We start from the raw sequence: 16,560 nt of genomic DNA, 5'->3' as shown, positions 1-16,560 counted from the left end.
ACGAGCTGCTCACCGGTGCCTTCTGAGGACCATGCCAACGAGCCTGGCGGTTTCAGGCATCCTTGCCCGTCACCAAATAAGCTCTTGGGTCTCAGAGGCAGGAAGACTGCCTTGAAGGGGTGCAGGGGTGGGGCGGGAGGTAGAGGATGCTCTGGGACCCTCTGAGGCTGGGGGAGGCGAGAGCGAACTTGCCCGCGGCTGCGCGCCGGGCGTGCCGGTCTGCCGCCCGCACTGCAAGGTCTCGCCTGGAACCGGGGCTGGCGGGGCGCGCGCCCGCGGGTCAGGGGGCCGGGCCGGGGACCCCGCCCAGGCGGCGGCCGGGTCCCCGGGACTGGGCGCTGCTGACGGGGCCGACGGGGCGGAGAGGAGCGAGGCGGGAGGAGGAGGAGGAGAAGGGGGCTGGTCAAGGGAAGTGCGACGTGTCTGCGGAGCCTTTTTATACCTCCTTCCCGGGAGTTCGGCAGCCGCCACCGCAACCCGTGCGTCCTTCGCTCTCCGCTCCCAGGACCTGGGCTCTGCCGCAGCCAGCCAGCATGTCGGGGGTCAAGAAGCAGAAGACGGTAGGCTGCGGGTAGCCTGCCTCCCCTCTCCCCTCCGACCGTGCTGCGCCAGCTCCCGGGTACCAGGCTCCCACCCTCCCCGAGAGCAGGCGAGCCGCCGTGGCGCGGAATGAGTGTCGGGAGGAGGAGGAGGAGGAGGAGGAGGAAGGGGAGGGAAAGGAGGAGGGCAAGACTTGGTCCGGGATTCCCCGGGCAGCCCTCGCCAGGCGGTCCCTCTCCGCCCCGCGCCTGTTGGGGACCTGCGCTGGTTGGGGTTGGCACGCCCGGGAGAGACCTCTTCGGGCTTGCAAAGCGGGTCTCGATCACGAGCCGGGACCCGAGAAAGGAAAGCCCCGTCCTTCCCCAAGAGCGCTTCCAGATCCGCCCTTTCTGCCGTGGGATCCCCGCGCGCGCGGGCGGAGCGGGCGGTGGGCCGAGCTGCCTCGGGTCCTGCCGGGTCTGATCCCTGGGCCCCCGTCAGCGACAGTCGCTGGGGTTCTGTCTATGGAACCTCCTTGGAGCGGACTTTAATGATAGACTTTCATAAAGCAAACAGCAATTATCTAGTCTAACTGGAGGAAATTGCATTTCTCCACCGGCAGGATTTAACCCTGTAGCTCGATCCGGCTCCCTGTTACTACATCGGGTGGCACCTCAAGTTCAGCAACGGGGCGGGGCGGGGGGTAGCCCTCGGTTTGGTGGAGTAAGAAGACCGGACTGTTTTGAGGGGTCGTCGTTTTATCCAGAATTAATCTGGGCTGTCCTCGTTTAATGGAAAATATGAGGGCATGTCAAAGAGAAAAGTTCCCTTCCCATGGAGCAGCATGGGCGCCCATATAGTTTGCATTCTTAAAAGTGGCAGCACTTCTATTGTCAATTATACCCTCATAAAGCTGGGAAAAAAATGGCAGCGGTAGTCATAGACCCTTAGAGTCGGAAGGAGCCTTCTAGACAGCATTTGGGCTGCCCCTGCTGTGGCCGGCAAGCCTTGCTGAAGTCCCGCCCGGAAGTCTGGCTGCTGCACATTCATCTTTAGCCGCCACACTGCGAGCCCCATGTGATCGTGGTGGTTACCGAATGGGCCGACCGCTCTCAAATAGTCAGACTTCTGCTGGGCACAAGTAGGTGCCCAATAAATGTCTGTTACTATCCTTATGTAATGCGTATTACTGAAATGTCTTTGAGGTGTATTTGTGGTGGGCTGGGGGAGATTCAGGAGCCAAGCAGGAAAGGAGCATGGTGGGGCCATGCGGGGCCTTGAACAGCAGGAGAAAGGGTAGGTGGGGTTTCAGGGGGCCACACTGGACCAGCAGGAGGCTCCAGGAAGAAGGTGGCATCAGTTTGGGAAGGGACAATAGTCAGGGTCCAGCTGTCTTTTGCAGGGGTGATTTTAAAGTGAGGAGACTCATAGTATTGCAATATATTTTTAAAATAATGAAGGAAAATCACTTGTATTTTATTTCTATTTCATTTGATTAATTTCTGTAAAATCCCAAATGGTGTCTTCTAAATGACAAGCTGCTGTACCAGTAGCTTTTCATATCAGTGGGGTTTTAATTCTCACCTCACTGCTCACATCAGTAATTCCTTCTCAGGCTGGGCGTGGTGGCTCACGCCTGTTATCTTAGCACTCTGCGAGGCCGAGGCAGGAGGATTGCTTGAGGTCAGTATTTTGAGACCAGCCTGAGCAAGAGCAAGACCCCCATCTCTACAAATAGAAAAATTAGCCAGGCATGGTGTCGCGTGCTTGTAGTCCCAGCTACTCAGGAGGCCGAGGCAGGAGGATTGCTTGAGCCCAGGAGTGTGAGGTTGTTGTGAGCTATGATGATGCCACTGCACTCTAGCCTGGGTGAGACAGAGTGAGACCCTGTCTTAAAAAAGAAAAAAAACAATCCTTCTCAGTTCTGATGGGGGGCTTTGTTGAGCATTAATAAGAAAGTGTGGGCCGGGCACGGTGGCTCACGCCTGTAATCCTAGCACTCTGGGAGGCCGAGGCAGGTGGATCGCTCAAGGTCAGGAGTTCGAGACCAGCCTGAGCAAGAGTAAGACCCCCGTCTCTACTAAAAATAGAAAGAAATTATCTGACCAACTAAAAATATATATAGAAAAAATTAGCCGGGCAGGGTGGCGCATGCCTGTAGTCCCAGCTACTCGGGAGGCTGAGGCAGGAGGATCGCTTAAGCCCAGGAGTTTGAGGTTGCTGTGAGCTAGGCTGACGCCATGGCACTCACTCTAGCCCGGGCAACAGAGTGAGACTCTGTCTCAAAAAAAAAAAACAGAAAGAAAGGGTGGGTGATCTCTCCCTTTTATGCCTCCAGTCACCAAGAGCCTGTGCAGTGGGGCATTTGAGAATAGAGATTTTACAAATTGGTCGTGGGGGCTCTGCACATTAAAACTGATGAAAAATTGGAGGGTTGGAGGGTTTGGTCTTTGTATTTACACATTTTGACCTTCTTTTTTTTTTTTATTGGGTGTGTGTATGTGTGTGGGGGGGTGTGTTTTATATAGGATTAAATTAACACCTGAAACAGGACTTTTCTGAATTTTTATCTTAGCACAACACAGTTATCCAGGCACCAACGCAAGTTCCCAAAAGAGCTAGAGAGATACTACTGGTGCTATTTACAGGAAGCCAGCTATAGTGCATGTGAACTCTCTCAAGCTTTAAATGTTAATTCAAAATATGTTGTGTTTTTTTTTCCAAGATATATTTTAAAACCTTGTGAACCAAAACAAAACCTATCCACACATGTGACCTTTGAACTAATCAAGTATTTGAGAAGCGAGTCTTGCTGACCTCTGAAGCTAGCCTAGGAGTGAGGTTGGGCTGAGCTTTTTAGGAACTTGTGGGAATCATTACATTACTTTCTGCATTGTCAACAGAGGGCAGCTAATTCACACAGCACCACTGCAGTAACTTCAAATATTTGTTGAGCCCCTACTGTGTGCCAGGTGGTGTACTGGGGTGGGGAGTAGGGCAGGATACCTCTTTTCCAGGCTTTTTTTTGCCATGCTCTCTAGATGAATATAGCCTTTCAGTTCTGACCACTCCAGGAAGAATACATAGTTTAGGTTTAAATGAAAGAGTGTAAGATGATTTTATAATAAGCTTGAGGAAAAAATGAAATGTTCTTTTGTAAAGGAAGGTAGCACATTCCTTCTGTGCTAGGCATCCTTACCATGGAAACCAAAGAAACAGCTAGCAGTCACATCCCTCCCTTCCACCCTTGCCTTATCTCGGACCCTGGCCACCCTCCCACCTCCACCCCCTACACACACACACACACACACACACACACACACACACACCCCTAGGAGCAGGACGGAGGCAGACGGCGCCTGTGGATGACTGGGAGGGAGGGAGGCAAAGGCGTGGGTCCTTCCTTTGCATCACTTCTTGGGTTAGCATTTTTCAAGGCCCACAAACAATGTTGTTATGTTCTGGAAATACCCAATCTAAAAAAACTGAGACATTAAATTATTTTCTAGGAAATCAAATAAGCCAGTGGTTGGGAAGGAATGAAAAGGTATTCAAAACTCTAAAGCTCTCTAGAGCTGTCAATGATTATCTACCTTTTCATTATTTTTAGAATTCCATATAATAACCACATTATTTCCCTGGGAGTAGCTACTTTTAAAACTATCTGCAGATGTTACCTAAGGGAAGACATGAATTTCTAGATGAGTAACCATTGGAAGGAGGCAGAAACAAGCACTTCTGGAGGCCAGGCCCTCAGACACACTGAGTGTCACCTCATCCCCGCTACATGCCTTGTCTCAGGACACAGCATTGTCTCTAGGGGAGGACAAAGGCCAGCGGCAGGGCACGATGTAAATTCAGGTCGTGGAACATCAAAACTCGTTTTCTTGCTCCCTCTGCACCTCTGTTTCAGGCCGTAACCTCTCTGGCCCATAGTTTCCTTGTCTGTAAAATGGAGGTAATAATGACTGCCCCTTACAATTGTCGTGAGGGGTAAATAACTCCTAAAAAGTGTCTTGCGTGGTGTCAGACCCAGAGTTAGTGCCACAGATGCAGTAACCACTGTTACAGTTATTATAAAACTATAGTGTCATGGCGTGGCATACATAAGGAGAAAAAAGCACAGGTCACATTGTTTTAAAGGCTAAGTAAAAGACAGCCATCAGAATATTTAATAAGGAAAAACAAAAGCAGAAGTATACAGGAGAAATGTAAATCCTTATTGTAAAAAGCTGGGGAGAAGACACAGTTTGATAGTTAGTGTAGAGGTACCAGAGTAACCCCAATATCAACAGGATGTTGGCAGCAACATTGGCCAGGAAAACAATCTATATGTAAGGTAAATATTGGACTAAGTTCTCTCCACCCTTTGTCGTCAACTGTTTCTAGATCTACTTTAAAACTAGTGTTTCCAGCCTGACACAGAGGGGCACGCCTGTAGTCCCAGCTATTCCTGAGGCTGAGGCTGGAGGATCGCTTGAGCCCAGGAGTTTGAGGCTGCAGTGAGCTATGATTGCTCCCTTGAATAGCCACTGCATTCCAGCCTGGGTGACACAGGGAGATCCTGTGTCAAATAAATAAGTAAGTTTTCCAATTCATGCAATCACCAATAATTAGATCATCTATTTGGATTTTAGTACAGTTAAAGATAATTGTAGTTAACTCTGAGTTTTATGTCTCTCTGAGATAGTTATCTTTGTCTTTTATCAGTTTTCTATTAGTACACATGGCTCCACAGAGTGGTTTGCTCTGGGCATAATTAGGTTTAGCTCTACATGGAACATTTAGGGAATGAGAGTCTGGGAAAGGAATCAGTGATGTCAAGCTCAGTCCTAGGAGAGTTCTATTTATTTCAAAGGCTATCACTATATAGTAAGGGGCACTCATTAGTCTTTGTGTTTGGAAGTGTTAGGAAAACTCAAGGTAAATAAACATACATATAATGGTAGCTCAATAGAGCTTTTAGCCCCTTGGGTGATCCATCCATATGACAGCTGAAATAGCAGATGTGCCCAGCACCTAGCATAGAGCCTGGCACTGAGTAGGTACTCAATATTTGTTGAATAAATGAATGAATAAATGGCCCCAGAATTCATTACAGGATGAATTTGTTCTTAGGATCCATATTTTTCTTAGATTCCTCACTCTCCCCTCTTATTTGTCTGTTCTTGTGTGCTTGGTTATTTTTGACTTGATATTTGTCATTACTGCTGAAAAATTACTTGCAGGGATTCTTAGAGGCTTAGAATGAATGGTCTTTTTTTTTCCCCCCCAAGAAAGGATTTGCTTTTGTTTCTGCCAGGTGTGTGGCCACACTCCTAGTCTGGGAGTGCTTTAACTTAAATTCACCACTTTTTTTAGACCACCCAGGTGATGTGAATTTGGGTTGCAATTTTGCACACACAGGGCCAGCTTGTGAACACAGCTTCCCGGGGACCCTTCCTTACATACACTTTCTATGCCAAGGCTACTGTCCTTGAGGTCTGTTGCAGTGGGAGGTGGGCTTATTCTAGTTCGCCCTTATTTTTAGGGTGTATGTCTTAGGAGCCCAGCTTAATGTGAGGAAGGCCTGTTTATTCTTCCCACCTGGGTGGGTTCTGGGCTTTGATTTCTGTTCCACCTCCCCAAGTGAGGCTGTCAAAATCAGTTCAAATATGTCCCATAAGGATAAAAGTGCCTCCCTACCAGCTTACCTCTTTGGGTTTCTACTTTCCCCTAGATTTTGGCCTGGCAAAAATTTCTTACTATTTTGTCAGCTATTTGCTATTTTTAATTAGATTATTTTACAACCAGCATTTTTAGTTATTTTCAGTGGAAGGATCAATCTGAATAACCTAACCCATCTGCTGGAAATGGAAACCTCTGCCTCTTTTTGGTTCCAATGAATCATTAATGTGTCCTGTCATTGCTGCACCCTCCCAGCCCTGGCCCACTCTCATAAAGGGAGTACTTATGAACTTCAGTCAGATAGCTAGTCAGAAATATTTAATTTAATCCTTTTATCCCTACAAAGTGCAACAGCCTGGGGTGGGGAGGGCTCACCGCGTCTTGGTGGCCTCTGCCCGTGCAGGCATCCTTAGAGACTCACCTCGTCCTGTCTGATCCTCAGCGCATTCCAGTTCAAGTGCATTCCTGTTTGAAAGGCCCCTTCAGTTTCAACAACTCTGCTTGCTTTTTCCAAGCACTGCTGGGTACCCTGAATTCATTTTCTTACTCTAGTGTGACTCTGGGGCTGTGGGGGATACTTGGTGGAGCTGGTTAAGGTTCTTGAAACTTCCTCGCCACTCCCAGAAATGTGGCAACCAGGCTCCCACTTTGATGTGACCACGTGGAAAATTTGAGGAGCTCTGGGGACTGTTGAGGTCCACCCATGCCTCTTCTCTGAGCCCTCTACTTTTGGAGCCCCCAAGTCTAGTTAGCCTCCCTCTCCCCCAAGCCCAGCACCTGGGGCAGGATACTACCCCTTTTTTCGTGCTCACACTGGTGCCTAAGCCCGTTTTGTTTCCCTTCTAATAAAGATTAAATAAAGCTTTCCAGGAAGGTTCGTTGGTTCATCATAAACATTGGATTTGTTACAAATTTGGTCTTCTTGTTCCTCTTTCCTGCCTTTTTGGTCACCAAATATTTATTTTTCAATTTAAAATAAATTGGTGCACAAGGTAGAAATATTTTTCTCTTTGTGAAAGAGCCACTGTATCAAAACTTGAACTATAACTTGCCCCTGATGACACATGGTGTGTAATATGGATTCTATCAGTTGGCTGGTGTGACTTCCTTTAAAATCTTATCAGCATCGAATTCTGCATTTCACATTTACTCCTGGAGTTGAGTATGCTGTGATTGGTATTGTGACAGTATGACTGCAACATAAGCGTGCCAAACTCACTACATCTAGCACCAAATATTAACTTTGGACAATTAAGGTATATAGCCTCTGACCTGTTGTAAAGCTTTTAAAAACAGATAAATTTATCAAATGCTGCGTCATCATTAGTAATGATCATTTCTATTTGCTTTAAATATCTAGTTAACATCTGCTTTATATTTTTTAATTATGAAAAATATTCATTTTTATCCACCAACTATGTCCACTCTAATAAAACTATAATTACTTTTTTAAAAAAATTATGCTGGATGTGTGTTTTTAAAATCATTTGCAGACTTCACTTATCAATTTAAACCACCTACTATTAAATCTGAGATTTCAGCCCTATGGACCTCATTCATCTACACCCTTCTGCCATCATTATTGATTTATGGCTCATTCATGCCTTCCCAGTTACCAGGAAAATCAGCAACTCAAGACATTAGTGATGATTTTTATTTTCGTATTTTTGCTAGTGTTAAAAACCTGAATTCACTTTTTGGTCCTCTGCTGGTGGTCTCATGTATGTTACTTTTTCTTAAAATCTCTAAAATCCTTTCCTTTTTTAGTTCCTGTCGAAATCCTCACTTATGTATTTGTTTACTTCATTCACTCAACAAATACTCACTGAATAACTAAACCAGGAATTCTGCTTGTCATAATTAATAATAGCTACTAAAGCCTTATATTCTTTAATTATAGTTTTTAGTTCATTCAAACAGTCTTTAAGTCTGTTCTAAACACAGGATTTGCTTTTTCTAATTGAAGGGCTCCACCCACAACCTTTATATTCTCTCAACCTTCTATCCAGTAGGTCTTGCAGTGGCCTTGAGCCAAAAGCAATAAAATTCCCAACTGACTTTCCATACATTTTTTCATTCTTTTTTCTACTCAGTTAACTTTTGAAATTATTTACTCTTTATTCAGGCTGTCCCTACTTTAAAAATGTGTGTGTGTGTGTGTGTGTGTGTGTGTGTGTACGTGAGTGTATCTTTTAAAAAGAGTCGAATGTTTTACTTCTGGAAGGAAAATTAAAAGCTCACCTTCTTCAAGCCCTTTATATTAATATTACGGTTGACACACAGCATTTAAGAGCTTTGTTACGCTCCATGGCTGGCCTCTTGGCTGACCGGTTGGTGACGCTACCAAAAAGCTAGAACTCTGATCACTTTATCATACACCCAGCACTTTTTTCTTCATTACATGTCCTTTGAAAGTGTCCCTACCCATTTACTACAGCTTTGTTTTTTCTTTTATTGACAAAGAAATATTCGCCATAAATAAATACCCCTTTCCTGTTGGTTTATCAGTAAGTCACAATTACGCTCTAACTTAGCCTTAGCACTTTGTCCTGGCGTTCTGGAGATAGAAGAAACCAAAGAGCAGTATTTGAAAGATGTAAATTGACTATTTTGAAATATTTTTGATTGGCCAGCCTGTTTCTCTTTCAAAAATTCAACCCACTCCCTTCTTACTCCATCTTGCTTAAATCTCAAATGGTTTAATCATTTTATCCAAAAAGGAGATGCCAATGATTACATAGCAGGCCGTGCAGATAAAACTATGTTAGGTGAAGGGTTGGACCAAGTCCAGATACACACTAGAGAGTCCGTTCAGTTTTATTCCTAAATCTATCCATTTGCATTGTTTCCTAAGTTCTTGAAGTACCGTGAAGTCAATTACAGCAATCACATGGTCCTGCCAAGCAAATCTACCTAAATTGCTCTATCCCAATAGAGAGTCTTTTCCTAAATCATATGAGTAATTAGAGCCATGGGGGTTACTAATACAACAATGTTTTGAGTAGTTGTATTAGCACTAAAAAAATAACTAAATCATAACTAAAACATTTTTGTATTCAACCCAGGTGTTTAAGTTAGCCATACAAATAAGAAGAAATCAAGTAAAACCTAGGCATTAAAATTCAACTGGGGAATTTGCATAATTATCTGAAGTTTTCCCTTTTAGAATATGTTTTGTTAGAAAATTCCTACTCTGTTGTGACCTGTTTATTGCCAACACTTATTGAGCACTGTCCTGTGCATTAACTCATTCAATCTTCACCATCTCCTGAAGCAAGTTTGTAAATATATAGTCAGAAGGGAACTCATTTATCTGAAATGAGTCTTTAGAGAGTTACCCAGAGGAGAAGCTAAAATCTTACTAGCTTCTCTGCAGTTAATGAATTGTTTATTTCATAGAGGGAATGAGACTTAAATGCCAAGTATCCAACTTGGATTAGGTAACTAGTAACATATCACTGTTTCATTTGTAAAATATTTTGGCAGCCCTCTACTGCTAATATCTCAAGATAATAATAATTAATTCTATTTAGAGACATTCTTCAGTGCTTTTCTTAAAAAGAGTAAATGGCCTAAATTAGCCAATACATGTTACCCTCATGATCACTTATATTTCTTTCCTTATGATAATATAAGGTGAATAATTGGAAAATAAATTTTCTTTGTTCTCAGACTCAACAAGTATAGGTAATGGTTTTCGTTGCTTAGCCTTACTGCCATGCCAGCATTCAGCAAATGTGAACAGAATGATTTGGTTCTGCTAAAGCTGCTATACTTGAGCCAAGTTGTAATTATGATTTGTAGATGATAGAAAGGAAAGTAGGCTACAATGCATTTCTTCACACAATAAAAATTTGACCCAACTGAAGGTCAAGGCTTAAGGATGTTGGCAACCAGATAATGCTTCCACTTCATTGGGATCAACTAGGGGTGCCTAGAAATCATGGAATTGCAAAAGGACCTTCCATGATATTTGGAGTTGTCTCATTCTATCATATAGGTCAGGGAAGTCCAAATTTCCAGCAGTCCTGGGCCAGCATCTCAGTGGTAGGTGCCGGAAGGTCTAGATTCCCATCCCCAGGAGACCATTGTGTAAGAAGATGGTGCCCATGCTCAGGCAGGGAGGGTGGCATTGGTTGAGTGTATTTCAGGGATGAAGTTGAAGTCTTTTACTGCAGAGGGGTTATGTTATCTAAATGAAGAGACTAGGAATGACTGCATAGAAATAGAATCACAGAATCTGTGTCTTTACAACGGGATACAAAATTCTGTCAAAAGAATGTGTTGTCTCTGCACAGTTAGCCACAGGCAGTGAATGGAAAAATCTGGGGTCACCATTAATACTTGGCTTCTTCAATTTTCTTTTCAGTGTTGGGGCTGTGGTCAAAAAAGCCTTTTAAGCACCACATTACGTTATTAATTCTTGTTGACATCATAAACCCTCTTGGGATTCAGGAAAGCACCTTGTGTATCCAACTGGGTTCTCCAGATAGAGGAAGCAAACAGGCACTGATCCAGGGACTGTCTGTACAGTATGCCATCTCAGCCTCATCGTAACCTAGCAAGTAGTTGGTGTTCTGATCCCTAATTTTTAGTTGAGAACTCTGAGGCTTATTTAGGTTACATAACTCATCTCAGGATGCACAAACCTAAGTGGCAGAGCTGGAACACAAATGCCATGTTTTCAATCATTTTTCTTTCCTTTTCTTCTTTTCTTTTCTTTTCTTTTCTTCTTTTCTTTTCTTTTCTTTTCTTTTTTTCTTTTCTTTTCTTCAGTTAATGTAACATGTAATGAATACTATGGCTGTGAGAATGAAGAAGAATCTTTTGATTATTTAAACATGCATTTTAATTTTATCTTTGTGGATGCTGATTAATGCAGTGAAGAAATGAAAAAAAATCATGTGGTCACTTTTGAAAGTGATAGTCCTCAGGGGCTTTTGGGAATGCTGTATAATCTTTAGAAGATGTGGATTTTAGCAAATGCCGTTAAAAGGCAATAAATGTTAGTTTGGATGAGGCTCTGCGGCCAGTTTCAGGAACAGTAGTCTTTGGAATCGAACCCAACATTTCACCTTAAGAATACAAGGCTTCAGTGTTCTAGTGGGTGAATGCATGCACTCAAGAGTAAGTATCCTTAGAAATAATTGCAGTGACTTACACGTAACTCTAGACCCTGCCTTGTTCATTATATGAGTGCCGCACAGTTGAGCATTCATGAGTTACAAGTTCCCAAAGCCCCCAAAGCTATGAGCCTGTTCTCTGGATGTACTAGAGGTTTCAGCAGCGTTTCCACGGCTCAGCACAGAATTTTAATCTTTCATGGGTTCAAGGAGCCTGTGTCACATACACAGCCTCGTTACCAGAACCAATTGGGAAAGAATATTAAGAAACTACACAGAGCTAACGAAGCACAGCCTGCAGTGGGACACCAACAGGGCTAGTGTGAGGAGGGGCAGCTAAGACCCGTGTTGGACGCTATAATTGTGTGGGTTTAAGCATCTTCTGAATGCAGTTACACATTTCAGGAGGCTCGATTTGATGTGTGCCACCTCCCTGTGTCGTAGTGGAGTTCCTCTGGGTACGCGTGGTATCTTTCTTCCATTATGTTCATCAAGACTTATGCATACAATCTTCTTATCCTAGTAGCTCTACATGATAGGTAGTTGTGTGTATTACAAGTCATAGATGAGGACACTAAAATAAAGAGATGAGATAAATTCCCTGCAGTCTTCTTGTGGGCCAATATAATTAGCAGAGGCAACCCAAGTTTGCCAAGTTCAGTGGCCTAGTCCTGTGTTTTGTCTCTGAGAACAGATGCAGACTCAGGGATATCTGAACGATGTCCAGAATGGAGGGTTTCTTATTAGGATTTCACCAAGTTCATTGTGTGTTGTGAAACATGATATGGCTTCATTTTCGTGGGGAGATCTAATGTTGTAAATGCTGTAACATGAGAATTACATGATTCCCCTAATTATAAATATTTTTGTATGCTACTAAAAAACTGACACATGATCCTTGAAATAGAGAAAGCTGTGTGTTCAAATTTTTCAATTTTTTTTTGTGTGTATATGTTTGTCTTTTTTTTTTTTTTTTTTTTTTTGAGACAGAGTCTCACTCTCTTGCCTGGGCTAGAGTGCCGTGGCTTCAGCCTAGCTCACAGCAACCTCAAACTCCTGGCCTCAAGCGATCCTTCTGCCTCAGCCTCCTGGGTAGCTGAGACTACAGGCATGCGCCACCATACCTGGCTAATTTTTTTTCTATTTTTAGTTGTTTGGCTAATTTATTTCTATTTTTAGTAGAAACAGGGTTTCACTCTTGCTCAGGCTGGTCTCGAACTCCTGAGCTCAAGCAATCCTCCCGCCTCGGCCTCCCAGAGTGCTAGGATTACAGGCATGAGCCACCGTGCCTGCCCTATATGTTTGTCTTAATAAGAACACTGGGAATGAAACTGTTTCGTTGCTGCTACTGTATCCTGGGTTGCCTTCTTATTCCCAGGGAACATAAAAATGCTGAAGCCATGTCTGTCTACATATCACCCTGGCTGAGCTTTGTGTATAGTTGCATATAAAATGTAGAAACAGTTACTACATAAAAAAGTTGATACAGACAGAGGCTTAAGGAAAGAGAAGAGCATAAGTGTTAATGAGCTATCTTGGGGAAACCTGATCTTGTGGACCAGGGCTTTGCAAATTACGTCATGTGGGCCAAACCCAGTCTCCTGCCTATTTTGGTAGGCCTGTAAGCTAAGAATAGTTTTTACATTTTTTAAATTTTTAAATTTTGTTTATCTTCATTTTCTTTTTTTAGAGACAGGGTCTCACTCTGTCACCTAGGCTAGAGTGCAGTGGTGTGATCAGAGCTAATTGTAATCTCAAACTCCTGGGCTCAAGTGATCTTCCCACCTCAGCCTCCTGAGTAGCTAGGACTACAAAGCATGTACCACCATGCCTGGCTAATTTTTTAAAATTTTTCTAGAGACAGGATCTCGCTATGCTTCCCAGGCTGCTCTTGAACTCCTGGCCTCCAGTGATCTTCCTGCCTTGGTCTTCCAAAGTGCTGGGATTACAAGTATGAGCTACCATGCCCCGGCTGGTTTTTACATTTTTAAAAGGTTGGGGGAAAAAAATCAAAGGAAGAATTATATTTAATGACACATGAAAAGTATATGAAACTCAAATTTCAGTGTCTATAAATAAAGCTTATTGAAACACGTGATACCCATTCATTTACACACTGTGGCTGCTTTCACTTCAGCGATGGGTATTTTTGACAGAGACTGCGAAGCCCGCAAAGCTGAAGATACTGACTATCCAACAGGCTAAGAAAAGTTTGCCACTTCCTGCTGCAGACAGTGGGGGCCACTGTTCAGTTCTGACTTGCTTAGGCCGGTGGCCTGTCAGCATCACTCTATGCGTCTGAATTCAGAAAGCTGAGTCCTAGCTGTATGTCATGAGCCCTAATGAATGGCCGTTGTTTGTTTAAAAAATATATATATATATTTTCAAAGTTCTATGGAACTCACCATTATGTCGACTGTAATGATATTATCGAGGTTATTGTTTGTTAATTACAACATGCTCTTTGTAAAGATCTGTGGGATTTTCTTTATATTCTCTTCATAAAGATGCTGGGAAAAATGTCTGTCTAGTCTTAGTACTTAGAAGGGTTCTATTTTTCTGAGGTGTTTTTTTTTTTTGGTATAATCCCTTTGGAAATTGTGCATCCTGTGATTGTCCAGGTTGCTCCCCTCGAGAGGCCTGTGAGAAAGCTCAGAAACGAGTGTTTGGTTTGCTTTTATTCTTTGCACTATCGTCAGTGCGTGGTACCATTTCATTTTATACCCCTAGTTTGTTTCTCTTTTCCTTTTCTCATCCTTCTGATTCATGAGCTTTTACTATGCTTTAGGTATCTTCAGGTGTCACTGAACATTTTTGGGAACCATGTAGAACATTTAAAAAATGTAAAATTAATAATAAGATGCATCTGAATTTTAATTCCAGAACATCACAGAGCTCTCCATTACTGTCCTACCTCGGAGAGCCCTTTCCTTCTGCCTCTTATCTTGGGCCTGTCGGGCCTAGAGCATCCCATGAAATGCTCATTGAGGGCTTTGTGGTCTAATATTCTGCCCTTTCTGGAGACTTATAAATAAACCTCTTTAATGTGGGTAAAGACACAGATCAGAGATTCTGTATCTAGAGTCCAGAGAATTCACGAAGCTCATAAATTTAAACGGGGAAAATATTTTTTTATAACCTATGACAGAAATTTAGCACTTCATTCAATTATAGACAGAGGCAACAAACCACAGCAATATTAGCAATACTTAGGATTATGTCACCAGTAGAAACCACAGATATTTTCATGTCACATTATAGTGAACCCCTTCTAGAAACTGACTTATAACATCCTTTTAGTCATAGTGTTCGCACTCGCTCTTATCATTTTAGTATTATCTCTTTCTATAAAACAAAGAGTGTATACATCCTTATAAAATAATTCTCTTGCTTTACACCCTGTCAACTCTTGATATTTTCCAGTGAGAAATTAAATAAAAACCTACCTCTTCACAGTCTTTGCATTTTGGTTTGTAGTCAAAAGATTTGAGTAATTGAATTTTCAAAACTTGATATGTATGTATTTCATAAATTTGGAATTGGACAAAAAGTACAAATGCTACCACAGGTTAATGACATAACACCTTTCAGGTTCTGTGGCTTGAGCGGTGTTGTTGTTTCTACTAAGTCAAGCACATTTAACGTTCATGTAGAGGGAAGCCAACGTTCATATGAGAATATAATTTTCTGCTAATATGTATGTGTGATAAATCCCTGATTAGAATTCACTTACACCTGCCTGAGTTTTATGCTTTCTTGTGTTCCATTCATTACTCTCGTATTCTCAATGCTTCTCTTAATTTAGTGAGATCTGAGGGGGACCTTAGAGATCATGTAGTCCAGTATTTCTCAACCCTGCTAAGTTTCACAAAATATTGATTCCTGGACCCTACTCCCAGAGAATCTGATTGAATTAGTCTGTATTGGGGCATGGGTGTGGTCTTTAAAAGCTAGCTAGGAGGTTCCTTATTTCAGCCAGGCTTCAGAACCACAGCCTAACCTAATCCTTCACCACACAAACAGGAGCATTGTCACATGCTTGAAGGCTACCAGCCAGTTTTCTCTACTTCAGAATGCTATTTGTCCTTTCCAGATTTTTTAAAAAATGTAAAGCCTTTTCCCAGCTAATGTAGACTTCTGTGATCACCCCACTCCTCTTGGAATATTTACAATTAAATATTCCAGCTGGAACATTTAAAAGCTTGCTATCCTGGTTTTACTGTTACCTAATGAGAAGACAGCTTTCTGGAAAAACCTGGAAACCATTCCTTCTTAATCAGCTGTTCTTGACTACGGTGACTATCTCTGGAAATCTGCCCGATGTCCTTATCACAATATGAGAGTGGCTTACATAAGTGGCTTGCAATTCTTTAGAATGGAAGTCTCCAGACCTCACTGTTGAACATTGTATAGACCAACGGGAATAAATCTAAAAGAATTCCCTTGTTACATTTGATAGACATGAGTATTAAAGACTCACACTTGGAAGAACCCTCTAAAAATGGAACTGCTCTTCTTTTGTGAGTTATCAGTATAATTCTAGCATTTCTGGGAGAAACACATTAGTGGACAGAAATAGGCCCACTTATACATTTCATATCTATCACCCAAATCTTAGAATGAATCAAATTAATTCATAATCTTTTCATCTTTCCACCCAAGCTAATAGGTTTCATGACTTGATTCATCTGATCATGAGTTTTGGCCAACTTTATTTCATTTGGTTTAAAAATTAATATGTTGCATATGTAGCACTTATTTTCACAGAGATTATTCATTTTTAATGCAGGAAACAAAAGAAAAGGATAGTTAGGCTTACCATGGATAGTTAGGCTTTCATAGATTAGATGACTCAAGGTAATGGAAATTCTTAGGTTTTATGATTTACAGGGTTTTTTTTTTTTTTCCTTTTTTTAGGACAGCAGCTTTTTGTTTTTGTTTTTTGTTTTCCTTCAATATTATTTTGAAGTGGGCTGGGCGAGGTGGCTCACGCCTGTAATCCTAGCACTCTGGGAGGCTGAGGTGGGTGGATCATTTGAGCTCAGGAGTTCGAGACCAGCCTGAGCAAGAGCGAGACCCCGTCTGTACTAAAAATAGAAAGTATATGGGAAACTAAAAATATACATAGAACAAATTAGCCAGGCATGGTGGCACATGCCTGTAGTCCCAGCCACTCAGGAGGCTGAGGCAGGAGGATTGCTCGAGCCCAGAGCTGAGCCACGGCACTCACTCTACCCTGGGCTATAAAGTG

General features: G+C 42.6%; 1 protein-coding gene across 2 annotated transcripts in view; it reads left to right on the top strand.

The window, feature by feature from the left end:
* The first annotated feature begins 315 nt into the window (after nt 1-315).
* PAPSS2 (3'-phosphoadenosine 5'-phosphosulfate synthase 2) overlaps nt 316-16,560 on the top strand; it is a 77,337-nt gene continuing 61,092 nt past the window's right edge. For both annotated transcript variants that reach the window (XM_045569281.1, XM_045569279.1), the window contains exon 1: nt 316-560. In XM_045569281.1, coding sequence (XP_045425237.1) covers nt 534-560 — 27 coding nt within the window. In that variant the 5' untranslated portion in view covers nt 316-533. The remainder of the gene's footprint in view (nt 561-16,560) is intronic.

The sequence above is a fragment of the Lemur catta genome, chromosome 14 (genome assembly GCF_020740605.2).
Source record: "Lemur catta isolate mLemCat1 chromosome 14, mLemCat1.pri, whole genome shotgun sequence".
NCBI lineage: Eukaryota > Metazoa > Chordata > Mammalia > Primates > Lemuridae > Lemur > Lemur catta.
Note: the sequence above shows the minus strand (reverse complement) of the source record. Positions and strands in the feature narration are given on the sequence as shown.